The 24,230-nt window shown below is 36.7% G+C and overlaps 1 protein-coding gene across 1 annotated transcript; it reads left to right on the top strand.

The window, feature by feature from the left end:
• Positions 1 to 10,843: 10,843 nt before the first annotated feature.
• Positions 10,844 to 11,668, top strand: LOC149189528 (uncharacterized). The gene has a single exon (XM_089410264.1). The coding sequence runs from the start codon at positions 10,844 to 10,846 to the stop codon at positions 11,666 to 11,668; it is 825 nt and encodes a 274-aa protein (XP_089266390.1).
• The last annotated feature ends 12,562 nt before the right edge of the window (positions 11,669 to 24,230 follow it).

Below are 24,230 nucleotides of genomic sequence, written 5' to 3'. Positions count from 1 at the left end.
TAATTTTTTTTTATAAACGTATTAAACCTTACATCTACCAGCCCACTTTTGGTTTTCTATTCAGTAATGTAATTTGTTAGTTTATTAGTTTAATATACGGGTCTTTGAGAATATGGGAACTTTGAACTACAATGATACTGAGAGGGATTTTGTGAAAAACATGTTGTATGTTCGATATATATTTGAGTTCAATTTTTGTAATTTTTTTTTATAAACGCATTAAATCTTACATCTACCAGCCCACTTTTGGTTTTCTATTCACTAATGTAATTTGTTAGTTTATTAGTTTAATATTTCATTTATACCCTCTTGAATTTATAGTTTAGAAATTCCCTTTTTTTCCTATGTTTCATAATATTTTCCTGTATGTGTGTATCTCAGCTAGCTATATTTAATTTTCTAGTGTCAAAAGTCAACTTGGATATTCGTTTTGTTTTATATCAATCCTATGCATTTTTTCAACAAGATGAATATGGGATATACTATTTTCTTTTCCTTCCATATTTAAAGGTTATAGAAACTTTATCGTTTCCTTTTACATAGTACACTTATTATATATATATCAGTTTGAGGAAGTAGGGCGGGCTTAGTCACAGGCCTACCTCACTTCCTCTAGACCTATTTTAAGAGTTCATAATTGTTTCGCGTCTCCTCGGATTTATCCGATTGGGCTTGGAGACTAATTTAGCTCATTATAAGAATTAAATAATCCCATAATCCTTTTAGATTTCAGCAAGACTTATTTCATTTAATTGAATCTTAACACAACAATTACAAGAAACCATTTACACATGTATCATCTAACATAATCATAGACAACAATTAGAGAAAACCATTTACACCTGCACCAAAACCATTTACACCTGTACCATCAGACATAATCATACACAACAATTACAGGAAACCAATTACACATGTATAATCTAACATAACCATGCCTAATATTTACAGAAAACCATCTACACATAGAAGGAAACAAACATAAATAACACTGAATTTTTTAAATCAATTACGCTGCCACAAAAATCATAGGGGAATAAATATTTCTTCACCCAACCTATGAGTATAGGTAGTCTCTACCAAAACTCCTCCCAAGCTAATTTCACTTCTAGAGAACATTTCTTGACACGGACCACATTAGGTCCAACTAGGGCTTATATGACCACCGGGTCTTACCTAGGGTTTCACAAACCTCACAGGTTTAAGTGAGATAATTTATCTCTAGGGAGAGGAATAACTGAGATAATTTATCTCTAGGGAGAGGAATAACTAAGATAATTTATCTCTTAGGGAGAGGAATAACTAAGATAATTTATCTCTTGGAAGATGAATAACTGTCTTCTAACTGTTTGGTAAGTGAAACATTCATTTAACATTGTTTACCTGTAATTTCCATAATGACCATAACTAATATTATTAATGAAAATTAAAATAAAATTAACATTTATGTTTATCACTAATTCATACCTGGCCTTCTACTAGGCTGCCCGGTTTGCCAAGTCATTCTATTAAAAGTAAATAAAAATATTTACAATTCACTAAGGGGTATTAAAATTCTCCCCATATTTCAAGTATTTATCAAGTAATTCAATAATTTTATGAACAAATGCCAATTGTTCTTCTTGGTCACCTTAATTGTCTATTTCTTATAAATCTTGGCTTAAGACTTTCTCTTTATGTTTAACTAGTGTTGTCCCTTCTTTGAATACATTTTCACCAAAACTATTTGCCGTGAGTTCCAAAACTTAAAGTCTTTTACAAAATAATTTGTAGATCATGGAGATATCACTTATCTTCTCTTCCTTCAACCAGGCATGAAAACCTTAACACTCTTTTTTCAAAACTTTGATCCCATACTCAATGGAAATGAGTGCATGTTTTACATGCCTTAATAACCTCTTGTAATTATATTTGCAATAACTATATGGAATTCGCTAAATTTATCATCATTTTGACATCTCCAATTATCTATCTTAATTTTTTTGTTGTTAAAAAAAAAAAAAGTTTCAAAGCATTAAATTCAACACCTTTATTTCTTATGTTCTTACCTTATTTCTTGTTGTTTTCCAAAATAAGTCAGAAATCCTAAAATTCAATAACTTTATATTTTTCGGGATTATGAGCTTATTTTGAATATATATATATATATATATATATATATATATATATATATATATATATATATATAGATATATATATAATATATCATATTATAGGGAAAATAATTTATAATATATATTAATTTTTCTTTTATTACGTGTTTATTTTGGAATATGACTTCTAAAATTTTAATTTAATTATCAATAATAATTAGATCAATAGATGTTAGAGCTTTAACTTCCATGGAATATTATGTAAGTATTGCACACAAATTAAAAGTTATATTTATATCCAAAGTAGTTACATGTTTTTTGTCCATTTAATTAAGTTGATTAATTAAAAAAATGAGATATAGACAACTGTCATATGAAATTAGTTATGGCTTTTTGGGCATGTGATAGTGATAAGCCATTGTACTAGCCCATAATATTGTAACAAAGTCTGTTTACAAATGAAAAATATCTATGGCAAAGTGATGATAAATATCCATTGTCAAGAACCTTGTTTCATGTTTTTTAAATGCATACATGCTTAACTTATATATTAATAGTTTTAATAATTAATAATTATAATAATAGTAATTTAAAATAAAGTTTTGATGTAGTTAGTTTTTACAATTTTTTTTTTTTAATTTATCAATGTAAGATGTATTATGAAGTGTTTCAATTTTATGTATTATGAAGTGTTTCGATTTCATGTATTATGTATTATGGGTGTACTAGTATATATAAATTATTGTTATATTCCAACAAATTATTGTTATACTAGCATAACCATATAAGTTAAATGACTCGTAAATGTTGATAAGCATTAATACATAATAAATATCAATACAAAGGTTAACTTTATTATACTAGATTATAACTTTATTTAAAATAATAATTATTATTATTGAAGATAAAAATAATTAATATATTTTTTCCAAGGAGAAAATCCATTATTTAATTCAACTGTAACGAATTACATTTTGTATATGCTAAAAGCATTCAAAAAGATATGTAACGAATTACATTTTGTATATGCTAAAAGCATTCAAAAAGATAAGTCCCTCAACTTGTGAACAATAAGAAGATAAGACAATAAATAAACATACGTAGTAAAACCGAATTTAAGTGTGCTAAAAATCACTTAGCTTCTCCTTCTTTCCATTTCTTTTCTACACCTTTTACGAACCCCCTAGGCTTGGGGTCAACAAGAACCATTTCTATTTCATTTGTAGTTTTCATAGGTATCATTTCTAAGACATGAGATTTTTTTAGCCATCGCCCCCTCCAACAATGTAAATTATCAAACGGGAATTGTAAACTCAAAACGAGAACTGTAGAAAAAACTTGAGAAAACATGAAGAAACAACTCGAAAATAAATAGTGTTGATGTTGGAATAACGTGTTTTTTTGCTTTTTTGTTCTTTGTTTTTTTCTAGGGTAAATTTTCAACAATTTTTAAAAATGGAAACGAAAAGTGTTGATTTGGAATTTCGAATATTTTTTTATGATAAATTTTCAACATTTTTAAATCATGGTGTAAAATATAAAATATCACCACACGAAAAAAGGGTAAAATTTCAAAATAAAATTGAAAACAAAAATTAAAACAATGAAAAAAACATGGAAAAAAATCAAAAAGTTAAAAAATAACAATAAAGAGTAAAAAAAAATTATAATAGAAAAAAATTTAAAAATGACTATATATATATATATATATGACAAAAGAAATTGATCACAAAAATGTAAAAAAAAAAAACAAAATTAACTTATAAAACATTAAAATAATAATAATAATAATAGTAAAAAAAATACTTTCAAAAAACATAATTAAAGAAAAAAAAATTAATAAAATAAATAAATAATATTCATTTGGACAATTAATAAAAACAACCAAAATAAAACAAATAAAAATAAATAAATAAATAATACGTTAAAAAAACATATTTAAAGAACATCATTAAAATAAAATTTTAAGAAAACAAAAAATAATTCAAAAAATAAAATTAAAAAAAAAAAAAAAAAAAAAAAAAACATTAAAAAACACTTAAAAGAAAAAAATTATAATAAATATCTAAATAAATAAGAAAAAAAACATTTAAAAAACAAAGTTAAAAATTTAAGAAATAAAAAAAAAACATTTAAAAAAAAACAATTGTAAAGAATATTTTGTAGGAATTTATAGGGTAAGTTCCTCAGAAAGAACACCAAAAGGACACCGCTCACAACCAGATCACAGATCAATACACCAATATTTTTGACATGGTTAAAACCCTCAAAGAGGGAAACAGTCCACGGCCTGAGCCAACGCGGCCACTTCAGGCAATTTATTAATCAAAGAATGAAAATTTACATAAGCTTCTGTCATGCACGGATTACCCGAACAATGACCCTCCATTCGCTTTAAATAGAACTCATGGACCAATCGGGTGTCAAGCCACGGATCAAGTGTCGGTAATACCGAGGAGAGAGTGAACCGTCGGATCACTACATATCGTGACCGTCGGGTTGTAAGTTACAAAATGTACAACGGTAAAGAAACACACTTTACCTAACTCTATAGCTAACTCTATACTAGACCAAGTTGAACTTAACTATTTCCTATGTGTCGGAATATCCTAACATCCCCCCTTAAGAACAACTTGGGATAGGATTGAAGGATTTACAAATATGACACAATAGGAGAAGGAAGGAGGCACTAGAGCCTATCCCCCCTTAGTGACAACTTCCTGAACTCCAAGCATATATCGAAGTTTAGTGAACTTCGCCTCTGTGAGAGCCTTTGTGAAGATTTCTGCAACCTGATCATCTGTTGAACAATATTGCACTTCACGAATATGGTCATGAATGAGCTTTCTGATGAAGTGCATGTGTAGTTCAATGTGTTTGCTGCGCTGATACTGGACTGGATCTTTGCATAGCTGAATGGCACTTTGATTATCACACCAAAGTGTGGTTGGATGCTGCTGCTCAAAGCCAAACTCTGATAGGATCTGATGAAGCCACAAGGCTTCCTTACTAGCTTCCACAGCACCACGATACTCTGCTTCTGCTGACGAAAGAGAAATGGCAACCTGTTTCTTACAAGCCCATGTAATAGGTCCTGAACCAAGAGTGAAGACATAACCGCAGTAGACTTCCGATCATCAGGGTCACCAGCCCAATTAGAATCAGTGAAACCAACTAATAGAGGAGTTGCTTTGGCACTGTAATGAATCCCAAACTGTACTGTACCTCGAACATAACGAAGTATTCTTTTGGCCGCTTTCCAATGACTTTCACGGGGGTTTTGCATAAAACGAGCAACAAGGCCAACAACAAAGGAAAGGTCAGGACGAGTATGGGTTAAATACAAGAGTTTTCCTACAAGTTGACGGTATAAGGTAGCATCAACTTCAGGAGAAGTACAAGAGACTGAAAGTTTGACTCCAGAATGAAAGGGAGAAGGGGCTGGCTTACAGTCTTCCATGTGAAAATGACGAAGAATATCACAAGCATACTTGGACTGGGAAAGGGAAATACCCTCCTTGGATTGCAAGACTTGAAGACCGAGAAAATAGTGTAAGTGTCTTAAGTCTGCCATTTCAAATTTCTTTTTAAGGCTGGACTTCACATGGTTTATAAGGTTGGGATCACTACCAGTAATAATAAGATCATCAACATAAAGAACAAGGATGATAAGAGAGTTTCCCACTTTCTTGGTGTAGACAGTATTGTCAGAATAACACCTAGAAAAGCCAGATTCTAAAAGAAAGCTATCCATTTTGGCATACCAAGCCCGAGGAGCTTGCTTGAGACCATAAAGAGATTTCTTAAGTCGACATACAAGGCTGGAGTCTGTTTGGATGAAGCCAATGGGTTGTTCCATATAGATTTCTTCATGCAAGTCCCCATGCAAGAAGGCATATTTAACATCCATCTGATGGACTTCCCATTTTAAAGAGGCAGCAAGGGAAAGAACAAGGCCTATAGAGTTCATTTTGGCAACAAGGGAGAAGGTTTCAGTGTAGTCAATGCCTTCAACCTGTGAAAATCCCTTAGCAACAAGACGAGCTTTATGTTTATCAACTTTCCCATCTGGTCCATACTTGGTTCTGTAAACCCATTTACATCTAACAAGTTTGCGTCCCTTTGGTAGAGGAACAAGATCCCATGTATCATTTGCCACCAATGAATGATATTCTTCATTCATAGCTGCTTCCCAATGTGGATGGCCTGAAGCTTCTGCAAAAGTGTCAGGATCATGATTTACTGGAGCTTGAGCCAGTAAAGAAGAGGCTCTTTCAAACTGAGAACGTGTACATCGCTGATCTGTAGGATCACCGGCAAAATCACCTGTTGCATCCCGAGTAGCACAGATTACTCGAACAATTACCCTCCATGCGCTTTAAATAGAACTCATGGACCAATAGGGTGTCAAGCCACGGATCAAGTGTCGGTAATACCGAGGAGAGAGTGAACCGTCGGATCACTACATATCGTGACCGTCGGATTGTAAGTTACAAAATGTACAACGGTAAAGAAACACACTTTACCTAACTCTATACCTAACTCTATACTAGACCATTTTGAACTTAACTATTTCCTATGTGTCGGAATATCCTAACATATTTAAAAAATAATCGTTGCCCCTGGACCATGACCCTAGGTAGGTGGAGCTACGTGCCCCTCCACTTGCCGAAGGCAAAAGCGCCACGGGCCTCTTGGCGGGGCTCATCTGATTCCAAGAATTGGATGAGCCCCACCTAGGGTCTCAGATGCAGCTTAATCACCCATAGTCCCATCCCCTCGAGCCCCTTAGTGAGACTCATCTGATTTTGGGAATCGGATGAGCCCCACACAGGGGCCCGAGGGGCCATGACCTGGGTGGGTGGAGCAACACACATCTCCCTCACCAAGAGTGGGACTCATATGATTCCTGGAATCGGATGAGCCCCTCCAACGGGATAATTTTTTTTTCTTTAAATTTGTTTAAATGTTTTTATTTTTATTTTTTTTTATAATGTTTTTATAATTATTTATTTATTTTGATGTTTTTGTTTTTTTTTATTTTAATGGTTTTAAATTTCTCTTTTATTTTTTTCTAAACTTTTTAAAAGTTTTTTTCCTTATTTTAATGTTTTTTTTTGTTTTTTCTAATTATTCTTTTATTTTTTTATGTTTTTTTCAATGGTTTTTCTTTTTATTAATTAAATGTATTTTTATTTTTTATTTCTTTATTTGTTTTTTTTTTTAATTGTATGTTTCATTTTTCTTTTTATTTTTTATTTTTACTTAAAATTTTATCTCAATCATTCTTTTTGGAAACTTTATTTTTCAAATGTCATCATTTTTTATATAAAATTCATAAAATTTGATATTTTTCCAAATTTTTATTCTAATTTTCCATAAAAGTTTTTTTATTTAACACTTCATTTTTAGCTAAAAGGTCCTAAAATACATATTGTTTTAATTATATCTAGATGCAAAATGTGTATTTTTCTCGAGTTTTTAAAATAATTATTTTTTAGTGACATTTATTTTAATTATATTGAAAAATTAATTAATCATATATAAGTATAAAACAAATCCTAACCTCAAAATAGTAATTTTATTAATTTTTTAACTTTGCATAAAGAAACAAAAATTTCATTATAAAAAAATATTGCAAAGGAAAACAATTTTTTTAGAAAACGCTTAAAAACCAAGAGGAACAAGACAACTTGAAAAATACTTAAATAATCAACATTTTTCTTATATATACTTAAGAAAAAAGAAAATTTAAAGTGTCAAAAATATGTCTTAAAAATAATTGTTGATGTTTTGAAAAATCAACATGAAAATCACCGACATTTGAAAAGAATTATCCACACTTAATACATTAGAAAATTTAAAGTGTAAAAAATAAGCCCTCTAAAGAAAGGGGTTGACATTGCATCAACACTTTTCAAAATTAGCATGAAAATCACTAACATTTAAAAAAACATGTTTATACTTGATACATAAGAAAATTTAAAGTATGAAAAATATGTTATAAAAAAAAGGTGTATTCTCAATCAACACTTTTCAAAATCAGATGATTTTTTTTACCTCAAGAAAAAAGGTACTCAATAGAATTCTCGTTTGATAGTTTACATTTTTCTCCCATTTTTTGAAAGAACCTGATATTTTTGTTGGTCTCGCACTAGGATATATTGTATTTTGGTGTCATTGTGTTCATGGGAAAGGACTCCATTATGAACTTGTGCGACCACTTCTACTTGACTTGGGTGAGACCTCCACAGTTTCCTCTTCTTATTCTTCTAAGAGGTGGGGATTAGAAGTCCACCAACCTTTTGTTATTTTGTAGATCATGCCCCTTTTTCCTCTTTGGAATGTTTTTTCTTGTGGACATGGGTTTTGCAAATGTCTTGTTTAGAAGCATGTTCAAGATATGAATGTTGTAATCTCATGGTCTAAAACTTGTGTCAAATAGACATTTTTTGTTTCATTTGTATGTGATCACCTAGATCTTTGTTTAGCTATATCTCAACAAAAAATATGAGAAAAGAGAATAGTTCCTTTGAGGTCCATCTTTTTGTATTTTCCCAAAGTGTTTTTGATATCCTCTAGGACTTTATGGAGGCAAAATGGGAGGGGGAGATTTGGTAGTCTCCCAAAAACTAACATTGTTGAGACCACCATGTTCTTGGAATCAAACTTTGGGAACCATGGAGACATCCAATAAGAGACCTATTGCGGTGGAGTGAACAAAGGGGTTAATAAAAGAATCTGGTAGTTTCAAAGAGGATAAAATGATGTATGTTCACTAAGGAATAATCCGATTGGGAAAAGAGAAAACATTCCTAAAAAGAAAAGGAAGAAAGAGTGGGGTTAGAGGAGAACCCTAAATAAAACGATCACAATAGTATAATGATGGAAATTTTTCACCTGTATACCTAATAGAAGATGGTTGAAAGCCTTAGAAACTTTTTAAGGGAATCACAACAAATAAATTCCTTAACAAAACCTAACTCTGAACTAGCAAGAACATGTCTTACTCAAGGTAAAATGAGAAATTGGGAGCGAAGGACGAGCGCAGGCGACTCTGCATCTAGGGTTTCTGCAACTCTCTGAGACGGCGCAGACCTACTCAATCTACTCCAATAAGAGAATCGAACCTTGAAATGACAAACACTGAGCACATACATACAAAAATATGGAAGCTCAGCAGGGGAGAGCCTCTATGCCCTCCCCCAAGCCAATCCCTTGCTGCCAGGGCAAACGAAGGCATTGATATTTGGTACTCTGCACAATACGGTGAACAATCGCGGCAAGCTGGAGAAAGAACAACCTGACGCACCAGCCAACCAATCTGACAAGCGCAGTGAGAGGCCAGAAGGAACAAACAAGCCAGAAGATCCAATCAAGGTAACTTCCAAGACATGTAAGCCGATAGCAGTTAATAGACCAAAAATAGAACTACCCAGCCAGAAGATCAATGAAAGAATCCAATACATGACGGATCATGCACTCATAGGGAAATTCATTGGATTCTGGCCAACAAAAAAAGCACTATATGGCTGGATAGCTGCAAAATGGAAACCCAAGGGCCATATCTCACTGCAACTAGGACCAAAGGGGTTCTTCACTGTAATATTTCTATGTCTAGAAGATAAATTCTGAATCTTGAGTGAGGGACCATACTTCTTCAATTCAGCAGGACTGTATCTGAGAAATTGGACTGCAAGGTTCAACCCAGATAAGGAAGACCTCACATGGGCTCCAGTCTGGATCAGATTGTACTCTCTCCTAGAGGAATACTGGGATGAGGGACTGCTCAAAGAAATTGGCAATGGACTAGGAGAATTTGTGAAAGCGGCGGAAGAAACCAAGCTACGAAGATATACCTCCTACACTCGAATCTGCGTCTTCATGCTCCTGGACAATGCTCTGCTGGATTCGGTAAGTCTCTTTCATGATGACTTTGAATGGATACAACCCTTGGATTATGAACATGTACCTTTTTGTTGCCGCAAATGTCATGCTCATTGACATCTCTTTAGGGATTGTCCGCAAAATTCCAAATCCACAGCCCCTGAGGTCTCTGACCAACAAGCTCAAGATGGCTTTACTAAGGTTCCCAGCCATAAGAGAGCGCACAAAAAACCCTCTACCGGGAAAAAGCCCTTTCCAGATCCGGCCTCCATCCCCTCCACAAGTAATAGTTTTGAAGTTCTAGCCAACACCTCAGAGAAAAAACCTCTCAAACCCCTTGCCTTCCTTGATAATAAAAAATGATCTGAACGAAAAGAAAAGGTACAAATAGTTGGAGGTATTTCAACCACCTCCACTGAACTTCTCAAAGCAGATCCGGGCAACCAGGAAGAACCAGCTAAAGCTATGGAGACGGAGGAACCACCAAGTCAACCCTGGCCGCTTGCGCTAATCTCTGAGGAAGGAAATCAGGTGCAGCAAATGGAGGAAGAACCGGAAAGTGTGGACCTAACCGGGTTAGACATTTTTGAACTAGAGCAAGTTTGCAGAAAGAAGGAATATGATAAAATCCAAGAACATCATCTCAACGCTCTGGAAACCGTTCTATCCAGAGCATATCAGCAAAAGAAATTAGGAATACAACCAGGCTGTCATTGGGATGGTACCCTCATCCCCAAGGACTCAAAAAAGAGGGGAAGAAAGACAGACCTCCAGAGAAAAATAGCAGTAGGAAAAATCCTGGTTGATTCAGGAAGATATGCGAAATTGACTAAGTAATACCGGCCCTCGACTCAAGGTGATCAATGAAGCTCACCTCATGGAATGTAAGAGGGCTCAATAGCCCTGGGAAACTCAGAATGATTAAAAACTTCATCCGGCAGGAACATCCCCAGATCTTCTTCATACAGGAAACTAAATGCAATAGCAATGCTATGGGTAGCATTCTCTCCAAAGCTTCGCCAGGCTGTCAAACAGTGGCTGTGGATGCAGTAGGAGCCTCGGGAGGCTTGGCAATAGCATGGAACTCGCAGGTTATCATGCTTTCAAACTTCCACGCCTCTCGCAACTTCATTCAGGCTACGTTTCATATAATAGGCACTAATATTCATGGTCATCTGACCAATGTTTACTTCTCGCAGGACTCTTCCAATAAAATTTCTCTACTGGACACCATAAAAATTCTCAACTCGGACAGAGAATTTCCTCTATGGCTCATCGATGGAGACTTCAACATGATATCAAAATCCGAGGAAAAACACGGAGGACGAGAAAAGTTGGATCAGGAGGTAGATCACTTCAACGACTTCATCCACAACAGCATGTTAATCGACATGCAAACTCCAAATGGTACACATACTTGGAGCAATAGACGAACTGGAAAACACCACATAGCTTCAAAACTCGATAGATGTCTCATATCGAACAATGCAATTCACCTTGGGGGTGATGTATCAGCTTGCATTCTCCCTTACTCGGGCTCAGATCATTGGCCTATAGAGTTTCAATGGCAGCGACCGGGTAGCACGACCAGACGTCCCTTCAGATTTGAGGCATGTTGGTTAACGCATCCCGCTTTCAAAGACTTCATCAGACAAAATTGGAACAACTCTCCGACTATAGAAGGATAAAAAATGTTTCAATTTCAACAAAAACTCAAATTTCTAAAATTCCAACTCAAAAATTGGAACAAGGAGATATTTGGCAACATATTCAAAGCTCAACAACACCTCAATCAGAAAATGAAGGACCTTCAACAACAAATAATTACAGATGGGTACAAGGAAGAATTCATGGAACAGGAGAAATATATGCGCAATCAAATAGAAGAAAGGAACAAGCAGGAAGAAATACTCTGGAAGCAAAAATCCAGAATTAGATGGCTGAAAGAGGGTGAAAGGAATACCAAATTCTTCCACAGTACTACTATCCAAAGAAGAATGCATAATACTATTACCTTTATCCAAAATCAAGACGGGGGAAGGGTGGAGAAACACACAGAGATAGAACAGGAATTCATAAACCACTTTAAGGAAGTTCTACAAGAACCCCAAATTGACAGAAGGTTGGAAATAGAAAAGATTACTCAATTAGTGCCAAAAGGTATAACTGAAGAACAGAACCAATTACTCCTCTGACCGGTAATGCCTGAAGAGGTGGACACAGCTATGAAGCAACTCAAGGAGGGTAAAGCACCAGGTCCGGATGGTTTTTCTACCAATTTTTTTCATGCATTCTGGGAGCTCATAAAAGAGGAAGTTTGGCAAGTGGTTGAAGAATCTTGCTCCCTGCACTGGATCCTACCCTCCCTAAAGTCCACTTTTATTGCGCTGGTTCCCAAAGAAGATAGCACCATAACTCTGGATAAATTTCGACCTATTGCTCTTTGTAATGTCATCTACAAAGTCATCACCAAAGTCATTGCGAATAGGTTGAAGTCGCTGTTACCCCTGCTCATATCACCAGAAAAATCAGGGTATGTTGAAGGTCGACAAATTCTGGACGACATCCTTCTAACGCACGAAATCATACACTCCCTCAAGAACTCCAAGCAGTCAGGTATGATTCTCAAGATAGATTTATCTAAAGCTTTTGATAAAATAAGCTGAACTTATATACAAAACATGCTTAACGCTTTTGGCTTTGCACCAATGTGGGTGCGATGGATTCATAGTTTAATCTCCTCCACATTCTTTTCTATTCTCATCAATGGTATCCCCTCTAAACCCTTCAGTCCCACCAGAGGAATCAGACAAGGGGACCCTCTATCTCCTTTTCTTTTTGTTTTGATGGCCGAAGGGTTAGGAAGACTCATCAAACATGCCCTCCTCTCCCAGCATCTAAAAGGTTTATCCATTCACAATAACCCTTCCATTACCCATCAGCAATTCGTGGATGATAATATGCTTTTCGACTATCCTTCTATTCAAGAAGCCACATCCTTCAAATCTATCCTGAAAGTCTTCTCGGATGCCTCTGGTACCAGTATAAACAAAGCAAAATCTCAAATCTTCTTCTTTCACACTTCTCCCATAATCCAACGAGCTGTTGCCCATATTCTAGGCTTCTCCATCGCCTCTCTGCCCTCCAAATATCTAGGCGCCCCCCTCATTGACTCTGCTATCAATCATGCCTCTTGGCGTAAACTTTTAGAAAAGCTCGAAACTCGTCTTTCCCTGTGGACCTACAGAGCTTTGAACATGGCCAGCAGATTAACTCTTATCAAAGCAGTGCTACACGCAATGCCCCTGTACCTATTCTCAATACTTGCAGCGCCCAAATGGGTTCTCAAAAGAATAAGAGATCTTCAACAAAACTTCCTCTGGGGAATGAATGGAACCAATCGCAAATGGGCCCTTGTGAAATGGTCAACAGCCTGCAAACCCAAGGCGAAAGGAGGCCTAGGGTTAAGAGACCCCAGCCACAACAATGAAATCATGGGAGCAAGAATCTGGTGGCAATGGCTTACAACACCAAACAAGCCCTGGGGTGTTATATGGACAGCCAAATACGCAAACCATAGGCCATCAGAGGAACTTATCAGATTCACTCCAATGGAAAAAGGCTCGCTAATGTGGAATGCTGCCAGTGAGCATTACAAGCTGATCCAACAACACAGTTTTTGGGAGATCAGAGGTGGAAATAAATCTTGTTTCTGGACGGACACCTGGAATCAGCTTCCCAATTTAGACATCATCCTAAATATTCAACCTAGCCAGGATTGGGAGGCACAAAATAAGGAAGTGGTCAATCAACACTGAACACAGGAAATACATCAAGGCTACAGACAATGGAAGCCCTCTGACACCAGGATGCGAACCACAAATCATCAGACTAAGGAATCTTTGGAAAGAGAGCTTCTGCACCGAAGGATAAGACATACGGAAGGAAATGATCTACTGAGATGGGGATACAACCCGAGAGGAACATTCACCACGCAAGGAGCCTACAAAATCCAAAGCCAAGACAACATACCAAATGATCCCATCTGGGAAAAGGTATGGACCCCAGGCATCTGGCCCAAAGTTTCTACATTCCTGTGGCTCACTGGGCATCGCAAAATCCTTACTTGGGACAATTTAAGAAAAAGGAAAATTCATGGGCCTTCCATATGCCCAAACTGCCACTCCCAAGAGGAAACGCTACAACATCTCTTGAACTCTTGTTCTTTAGCCAATCTTTTATGGGAGAAAACCAGTTTTCGTTGCCAAAGAAAGTGCAAAATATCAGAGGACATCATCGAATCCCTTCGCTCCTGGCACAAAAAACCCTTCCACAGTGCTATCCTAAATCATCTTTGGAGAATCATTCCAGGTCTCCTATTGTGGACCATATGGAAAGAGAGAAACAAACGCATATTTAAAGATCAAAGAACCACCTCATAAATTCTATGGGAACAGTTTTGCAAAAATTTGGAGGAATCCTTGGCACTCAAAGACTGACATCAGGAGGATTTTCCTAAACAAAACAATGAAAAAATTATATGGGAAAATTGGAATTTTTGTCTCCAGCAAGGAAACCTTGACTTCAATTCCTTAAGAAATCCAAGCAAAAACCATCCTCGATGGCATCCACCTCTTAAACACAGTCTCAAGCTCATCTTTGATGGAGCTTCCAAAGGTAATCCCGGAAATGCTTGATTTGGAGGTATATTCAGAGATTATAAGGGCCTTCCCATCCTATTTTTTTTGGAAATATAGGATGGGATACCAACAATTCTGCTGAATTGGAAGGTCTCTGGAAGGGCCTCCGATTAGCCCAAGATCACGGCTTTAAACCATTGGAAATCGAAGGAGATTCCAAAATCCTCATCAACTCATCCAAACAGCTACTTAATGGAGCACACGAGAATAAAGTTTCCACCAGTTGGAGACTTGAGGCTAGATTGGAGGACATAGAAAACTACCTCAACACAAATAGAGCGATCATCTTCAACCACATCAAAAGGGAGAGCAACAAAGTCGCGGACCACCTTGCCAACATGGGAGTTGATAGTAGACATTCGCTTCAAACTTGTACACTTGGCATATTACATAATGATGAATAGAAAAAGGAATGCACCACCCTGCTTCAAAGGGATGAAACACCCCCGGATGCGGGTGTTAGGAATGCGAATTAATGAGATGGGATGGGCGTGGGAAGGAACAGGCTGCCACCTGTGTGCCTGGTACCACATGGAGGACGAAAGAAACTGGTTAATTCAGCAGCTGGGCGATTCACTCGGATGGAGGATTCAGATCGTCAGAAGTTCACTAGGACGGAGGGTTTAGATGGCTCTGAGCAGTAATTCCGCATGCTTCAGGCCTGTCAGGGGTTCGGCTCCCTTAATCACTGCTGTTATGGTGGGGGATTTCCAAGGAGAGGAGTTAATCACAGTCGACATGCATTATATCTGGCTGGCTTGGCATTTCTTGGCGCATTTTATTGCTGGGGAGATTGGTACTTGGGCATCTGCGGAGCCCTACTCTATCATACCGCCTCATCTTCAGCTTGCTACCTGCTTGCATTTGGGCTTTGTCTCATATCCTGGCTTTTCCCTCCCTGTTATTTCCGGCAATATGGTGCGGTAGTGACTTATCATTCGTAGAGGTGGCTCGAGAGGGGGAAGTTCTTGTCCACAGGCAAGGCGGGGAAGCTCCTCAAGCTCCCTTTCCTCCACTGCAAACATTTACAGCTATCCCAATACTAGAAGTGGCCGTGGACGTGGTCATTGTCGTATTCGTGCTCAGGGTCATGCTCGCTATCCCTCTCCTCCTTTCCCTCTACCTCAGCACCCATCCCATCACACCACCTTCTTCCAATTCTGCAGCACGCTCCCCCAGCCCATCATCACAGCCACCCTTGCTATCACCTTCTCTGAGGAAGCCGCTCCTGATACCCAATTGCCCTCCCTTAGAAATGACTTCCTCAAAGGGGATACCAGCCAGCGTGGGGATTGGAATTCCTTCAGTAGAGACATTGCAGAGGCGCCGAGAGCTCAGCCCAGCCGGAAGGGCAAGGAAGTAGCGGACACTTCGCTTAAGGGCGCTCAGCAAAATCTGGAAATTTCGGGAGCTAATCAGAACCAGATGGGCAAGGAGGACTCGTAGATGGAGATGGGAAAAGGCAATCATGCATGCCCCCAGCCAGACACGAGTGATGAATGGGGCTGCCCGATTATGGAGGAACCGGTCACGGAGGAGCTGCTTCATCAGTTCACCAATGCCAAGTGGCATTTCTTTTAAATTCATTGACTCTCTCTGGAGGTAGTTACGTATTTTTGGAACTGTTTCTATTTGGTTCTGCTCAGATCACTGATATAATGTTAAAAACGTATCTTTTTGTAATCCTTAACCTGTCGGACTGGTTTCCCCTCTGTTGGGGCAGTCCCAGAACTTGTTTATCGGCCAGCTGAGATAGACTACTTCTTGGAATAGTGAGCAACCTCTCTGTAAATAGTTTTTCTCCTTTTTTAATAGATTAATCTTACTTAGAAAAAAAAAACTCTGAACTAGCAAGAAATCTAAATAGTTTGAAGTTTTCTAGTCAATTAATGTTGAACATTAATTAAGAATTTGTTGGAACTTGTCAGGAGTAGACATTAGATAACATAATTAAACGAGAACCTGAATCCCTGAATTTTTTTATAGGAAACAATATCCATAGATTCAAAAAGAATAAAAAAACGTTACCATTAATACTTAGACAGGATTACCATTAGTGTCTTTGGTAGGGTTTCAAATTGCAAAGTCTTTCTCTAGTTCGCAAGGGTGCGAATGAGCGGTGTAGCAGGAGGGGGACGAGGTAGTTACTTTCATATCTCCTAAATCCTAATGAACAACCATAAATTCAGCCCTAAATCACCTCACTGTTAGATGTTAGCCAACTCAGAAGTCAGGAGGTACTTATCCATATGCACATTGTGGTTATAGCTAGAAACTCTAGAAATTTCTAGCAGGGCGCCTAACCATTTCAATCCACAATAATGTTAAACCATGGTCTATCTATTAATAATAAAATGGCTCTAGAACTCTTCATCAATTGAACCTAAAGCATAAAGGACCATAGGGTAAAGATAATTAAGTTACCATATAATCATTATGAGCGCCCAAAAAACAAGATAATCACTTGTATTAACCTGCATAAAAATGGAAAGGGAGGAATGGATAAAAATGCTAATTGAATTATCATTGGGTACGCTCAACTATAAAAACTAATATGTTTGGTGCATAAGAGAGTAGACAATTGTGTGGAAAACTAAAGCATTAAAACATGTTAATTATAAAATCATATTTCATAGCTATATGATAGTAAATAGAGAGGAATTTGTGATTTGTGATATTAAGGAAGTATATGGCTAAATAAGGCAAGAGATACATAGTGTGTAAAATAATTAAAATATTAAGTTCCACACTGCTAAACATTAACAATTAACAATGTGGGTAATTAACCCTTTGAATTAACCAGAAAATCTATCATCATCAAACATTTTCCATCCATTTTCTTGATTATCTATAATCTTTGATCTAATATAAGCAAGGTTGCTGAATTGTCCATCATTTCATAACATTTGATGTAGTAGGAGAATGGGCATTGAATTCAATTGTATACCTTTCACAGTCTTTGATCTAGTATGAGAATGGGCATTCAATTCAATTGTATACCTTTCACAGTCTTTGATCTAGTAGGATAATGGGCAATGAATTCCACTGTATACCTTTCACAATCTTTGATCTAATATGAGCAAGGGAATTGAATTCTACATCAATTCAATCTTTGTTGTGTGCAGTTTAACAAACATATGTAGGTTACTAAAACACAATATCCCTTATGTATTTGAACCATTTTCTAGACTACCAAACCATGAATATACCCTAGATGTTTGTTCTAATATACCATAAAATTTAGACGCATTCCTCAAGTAACTGGATCATTTTAATAATGCTGACTTTGCATTGATGTGTTGTGGAAACTTACTTTGTCTTCTCACAGTTGCTGGAGAGCTTCAAACGTTCATTAAATGGCACCGAAAAATGCGACAATGAAGGAATGCACGTAAAACAAAGTATGTTCGAGCAAGCAAAGGCAAATATAACATCTCTTCCAAATCAACTGCATATTATAAAAAAATTTACTCAAGTGCAGATTGACACAACTTAGTGAGAAAAGAGGTTGAGTTGGCTTATTGACTTCCCAAAAGCTTAGTGAGAAGATGGATTGAGTTAGTTTTTTCGCACTGATTAGATCATGTCACTCATCCAAGTAGTCAAAAATACTTTAAAAAAAATTGTATTATTTTAACTGCAAGAACAAACATAAATCGATGTGAATTCTTTTTAAATATGTAATGTGCAATATCTTTGTTTTACTAATCATAATTTATTTGGTATCGTTCAGAACAATTACAATAATATGAAAATATTCATTTGATCGAACCTAACAATATGTGGCTTATTAAATGAGATGCTGTTGTTTCGAAATGTGGCTCTAAAATATTTTAGAAAACGATAACATATTACAAAATAATGGTTCATCAGCTTATGTTTATTATAATTTATGTACTTCTTCAACACTTTGATCTAAATGTTGAAATATAATTTCAATTGTCATGCAACTGTTGTACAGCGACGGTAAAACCACCATGGATTTCCCTGCACCACCATTTCACACTGAGTGGTATTTTCCGAGGGGGCTCCGATCACATTTGCTGATCGACATGTGGCCGCAACACTATTTCAAAACCACCCATTCCCCAGCCGATAAAGTTCGATTAAAAAGGCCTCTCGGGGAATTAATGATAGCCGTTCGATCAATGAGGAGCAGATCAACGATTGAATTATAGCCTGCACCATTTGAACTTAACGTGAAGTTTTGGGTTTGACTGCCGGTTTGCGAGTAAAATAATTAATGCAATTTATTTTGGTTCGTAGATTGTTGGTAAAATTTTCTAATTTTAATGTTTTTTATTTTTACGGATGTAATTTTTGTTTTACGACACAAGTCAAACAAAACAATATGTTTTTTCCCTGTTTTGTCATCTATGGTAATGTAAGGGAAGCACGCTAGTGTGAGAGTGTGAATTTTTTTGGGTAAAAACGAAAGGGAAATGCGCAGCAACGCGAAGATATTTTTGTTTTGTTGAAATGTAATGAAAAGAAAATGCAGCAGCATGTCTAAGGAATTACATCTACAGTAGTAAATGTAAGAAATCTTTACACAACAGTGTAAAGAATGAAAGAACAGAGTAGAGTGATTTTTTTTAAAGACAGAGTGTAATTTTTTTTGTGCATCTAAAGCAGTCTTGGTGAATCCCTCTGGCAAAGGAAGAAATTTGTAATAGCAGTTGATTTTGATTAATGAATACAAGTTTATTTTGTTATGTGAAACTCTGTTCTTCATCTCCAGCAAACAATTTTTTTATGCTTCCCTGTGTTAAGATCCTGTGGAGAAAACAGAGCATTGTCCTCTATTCAAATTTTTGTTTGAAATTACGAGAAATTTCCAACATGGTATCAAAGCTTGTCCAAGCTCTTTGAAGGTGTCAAAGAAGCTGAAGGAAGGATTTCTTGCTGCAGCAGCTTCTCCAGCAGAGTGAAGACTCAGTCAAGAAAGATTCAAAGGTATTTCTCAAGCCAGTTATTTAAATACTTGACTGTATTTTGAAACATAGTTAAAAGTGCAAGAATGGTTGGCTCCATCACCAACACTAGCATGGGTATCTTTAATACTCAGCTCCCACAATTTAATGGGAAAAACTATGACTATTAGGCAATAACCATGAGAGCCTTGTTTGCTACTCAAGATTTATGGGAATTAGTTGAGGATGGTTTTGAATAACCAGCAGATGAAAATGAGTTTAATAGGTTAACTCATGCAGGGAAAGATCTATTGAAGAGCAATAAGGAGAAGGATTCCAAAGCTCTCGTATTTTTATATCAGGCAGTGCATGAGAGTGTATTTCCAAGGATAACAACAGCCAAGGCATCCAAAGAAGCATGGCAAAATCTCAAGACAACCTATCAAGGCATGGAGAAAGTGAAGACAACAAAACTATAGTTGTTGAGGAGAGATTGAGAACCTGTGCATGAAGGAGTCAGATAATATTGACTCATTATTCACACATGTGATTGGTCTAGTCACACAGATAAGGTCTCATGGAGAAACTCTTGAAGAAAGGAGGATTGTGGAGAAACTGTTGAGGGTCCTACCCTCACAGTTCGATGTGATTGTCACCACCATAGAAGAGACAAAGGATATCACAAAATTCATAGTTGATGAACTACATGCATCACTGATAACAAGAGCAGAGATTGAGTAGGAATGAAAACTCATCTCTAGAACATGCCTTCAAAACCCAGATGTCCTTTGGAAGAGGAAGAGGTCAAGGCAGAGGAAACAAAAGAGGAAGAGGCAGAAGCCAAAACAGAGGTGGAAGAAACAGTCCAACAAATACTCAAGGAAGAGGCAGCAATCCAAATCAGAACCAAGGTTAAGGCAGCAACCAACAAAGTGGACAACATCATGGTCAAGGAAAAAGGTATGAAAAATCCAATGTCCAATGTTATTATTGTAAAAAATATGGGCTTTATGCAAATGAATGTAGGAAGAAGCATGATATGAGTAGTAGATCTAGTGCAAATTTCACTAGAGAAAATATCAACCAAAACAATTTGTTTTTAGCCTATAATATTGCTCAAGAAAAGAGTGAAGATGTATGGTTTCTAGACTCCGGTTGCAGCAACCATATGATAGGAAACATAGCCTTGTTTTCTATGTTAGATCAGAATGTGAAGTCACAAGTCACACTAGAGACTGATAATAAAGTTTCTGTTATGGGAAAAGGAGAGGTAAAATTTTTAACAAAGAAAGGTGAAAAGAAAACCATATCATATGTTTATTATGTTCCTGGAATGAAATGTAACCTCTTACGTATTGGACAGCTTGTTCAAAAGGGTTACAATGTTTTGTTTGTGAATGATGTATGCACCATCATGGATAGAGCACCCAACAAACAATGTATTGCTGAAGTGAAAATGACAAGGAACAGGATGTTCCCTCTCAGAATGAAGGCAGATTTGAAAAATAAAGAAGTAATTGCAGCAGTGACTCAAGAGGCTTTCCAAAGAGAACCAAAGGATGAAAATTGGTTGTGGCACTTGAGATTTGGACATCTCAAATTTGGAGGTCTTAACTTGTTGAGCAGAAAAGGAATGGTAAGAGGATTACCATTGATAGAGAAACCAGACAGCCTTTGTGAAGGTTGTATATTGGGGAAACAACACAGAGAAAGTTTTCCATCAGGGAAAAGCATAAGGGAAAAAGCACCCTTAGATATTTTCTACTCATATGTATGTGGACCAATGCAAACTCCATCACTTGCAAGCAGCCTCTATATACTAACATTCATTGATGACTTTACTAGAAAAACTTGGGTTTACTTCCTAAAGAACAAAAGTGAAGTGTTTGAAAGATTTTGCAATTCAAGGCACTTGTGGAAAACCAAAGCGGGCTGCATATCAAAGTACTGAGAAGTGATAGAGGAGGTGAGTATATCTCTAAATAATTTCTATGGTTTTGTAGAGAAAATGGAATTCATAAGTAATTTACAGCTAGGTACACCCCGCAACAAAATGGAGTTGTTGAAAGGAAGAATAGGACAATCATGGACATGGCGAGGAGTATGTTAAAGGCAAAGCATTTTCCAAATGATTATTGGGGTGAAGTTGTACATTGTGCAGTGTACATTTTGAATAGATGCTCTACAAAAGCAGTGATGAATAGAGTGTCGGAAGAGGCATGGAGTGGGACAAAGCAAGGAGTCACCCACATGAAAGTTTTTGGATGTGTGGCCTATGCACACATTTCAGATCAGCTAAGGAAGAAGTTGGACATCAAAGGGGAGAAATGTATTTTCATTGGATACAGTGAGGAATCTAAAGCTTACAGGTTGTATAACCCATCCACCAAAAAGTTTTTTGTGAGCAGAGATGTTCAGTTTATTGAGGAGGAAGCTTGGGATGGAAGCATAGAGAAAACAGTGAATGTTAAAAACTCTTTGTCTAATGATGACGATGAAGAGGAGATGGTTGAAATACATCCCCAAACAGCAGTACCAACACAAGGGCAACAAGAGACACCCTTGAGGAGAAATGAAAGTGCTTCTCCAAGCTCATCACAAGGAGGAAATTCAAGTGCTTCTTCAAGCCCTTGCACACCAAATGAAAGAGGTAAGAAGTTCAGAAATTTAAGTGACATTTATGATGAAGGTATGAATTCTTTGTTTGCATTATACTGTTATGTTGATGACCCTATTCATTTCGAAGAGGCAATTATGGATAGGAAATGGATAGAAGCTACGGATGAGGAGATCAATGCCATAGAAAGAAACAAGACATGGGATTTAGTTGAACTACCAAAAGGGAAGGAAGTCATTGGAGTTAAATGGGTTTACAAGACCAAGAGTAATGCTGAAGGCAAAATAGAAAGGCACAAGGCAAGACTTGTTGTCAAAGGATACAAGCGGTAGTATGGGAAAGACTATGAGGAAACTTTTGCACTGGTTGCTAGAATGGAAATCGTAAGAGCAGTGCTATCCATAGCAGCACAAAACAAGTGGAAAGTTTACCAAATGGACGTGAAGTCAGCATTCCTAAATGGAGTGTTAAAAAAAGAGGTTTACATTGAACAACCTCTAGGCTATGAAAAGAAAGGCCAAGAACAAAAAGTGTGCAGATTGAAGAAAGCTCTTTATGGGCTGAATCAAGCACCAAGAGCATGGTACAGTAAGATAGATTCCTATCTACTGGAAAATGGATTTGAAAAGTGTGAGGGAGAACCCACCCTCTACATCAAAGAAAAAGATGGTAAAATACTAATTGTTGTGTTATATGTTGATGATGTTATTTTCACAGGTAATGATGATCATCTCATTAGAAAATTCAAAACAATCATGAAAGAGGAATTTGAAATGACTAACATGGATTTGTTGAGATACTTCTTAGGAATAGAAGTAGAACAAAGTGGAAATGGGATTTTTATCTCACAAGGGAAATATGTGAAAGAGGAATTTGAAATGACTGACATGGGTTTGCTGAGATGCATTTTAGGAATAGAAATAGAACAAAGTGGAAATGGGATTTTTATCTCACAAGGGAAATATGTTAATGAAGTGTTGGAAATATTTAACATGCAGGAGAGTAAGGCAGCAATCAGCAATCACTCTCACAGTGATGGGATTAAAACTCAACAAAGAGGACAGCAGCAAGGATTTTGATCCTAGTTTGTACAAGAGCATAGTTGGTAGCCTCATGTATTTGGCTGCAACTAGGGCGGATATAATGTTTGCTGTTAGTTTAATTTCCAAATTCATGAAGAGGCCAAAAGAAGCACATTGGCAAGTAGAAAAAGGGATTCTGAGGTATGTTAATGGTACTAAAAGGTTTGGCATTTTATATACTACTTCAGAATGTTCAGATTTAGTTGGATACACTGATAGTGATTGGGATGGAAGTGTAGATGATCGGAAAAGCACACCCGGTTATGTTTTTCACATGGGTTCATGAGCCATTTCATGGGCTTCTGAAAAGCAGCCTATTGTAGCATTGTCTACAGCAGAGGTATAATATGTGGCAGCTACAGCAGCAGCATGTTAAGTAGTTTGGATGAGAAGGATGTTAAGGAGCTTATGCCAAGAGCAAGTAAAAGCAACTGTGATTTTTTGTGACAATAGCTCAGCTATTGCATTATCCAAGAATTTTGTGTTTCATAAGAAAACGAAACACATCGACACAAAGTTTCATTACATCAGGGAATTGGTAAACAATGGAGAAATTGTTTTAAAATATTGCAGGACTCAAGAGCAGGTTACAGACATTCTGACCAAGCCATTGGGCCAAAAAAGTTTTGAATTTTTAAGGAAATGTCTGGGTATGACTGATAACCCAGCAATTGAAATTAAAGGGGAGTGTTGAAATATAATTTCAACTATCGTGCGACTGTTGTACAGCGACAGCAAAACCACCATGGATTTCCCCGCACCACCATTTCACACTGAATGGTATTTTCCGAGGGTCCTCCGATCACATTTGCTAATCGACACGTGGCTGTAACACTATTTCAAAACCACCCATTCCCCGGCCAGTAAAGTTTGATTAAAAGGGCCTCTTGGGGAATTAATGACAGCCGTTCAATCAATGAGGAGCAGATCAACAGTTG

This window comes from Pinus tabuliformis, chromosome 3_1 (assembly GCF_031772625.1).
Source record: "Pinus tabuliformis cultivar Carrire ecotype Pingquan chromosome 3_1, CPIR1, whole genome shotgun sequence".
In the NCBI taxonomy this organism is placed as follows: Eukaryota; Viridiplantae; Streptophyta; class Pinopsida; order Pinales; family Pinaceae; genus Pinus; species Pinus tabuliformis.
The sequence above is the reverse complement of the archived record's forward strand: the minus strand, read 5'-3'. Positions and strand labels throughout refer to the sequence as shown.

Coding starts and splice junctions, on each gene's coding strand:
- LOC149189528 (XM_089410264.1), top strand. CDS start 10,844: ATGAAGCTCACCTCATGGAATGTAAGAGGGCTCAATAGCCCTGGGAAA.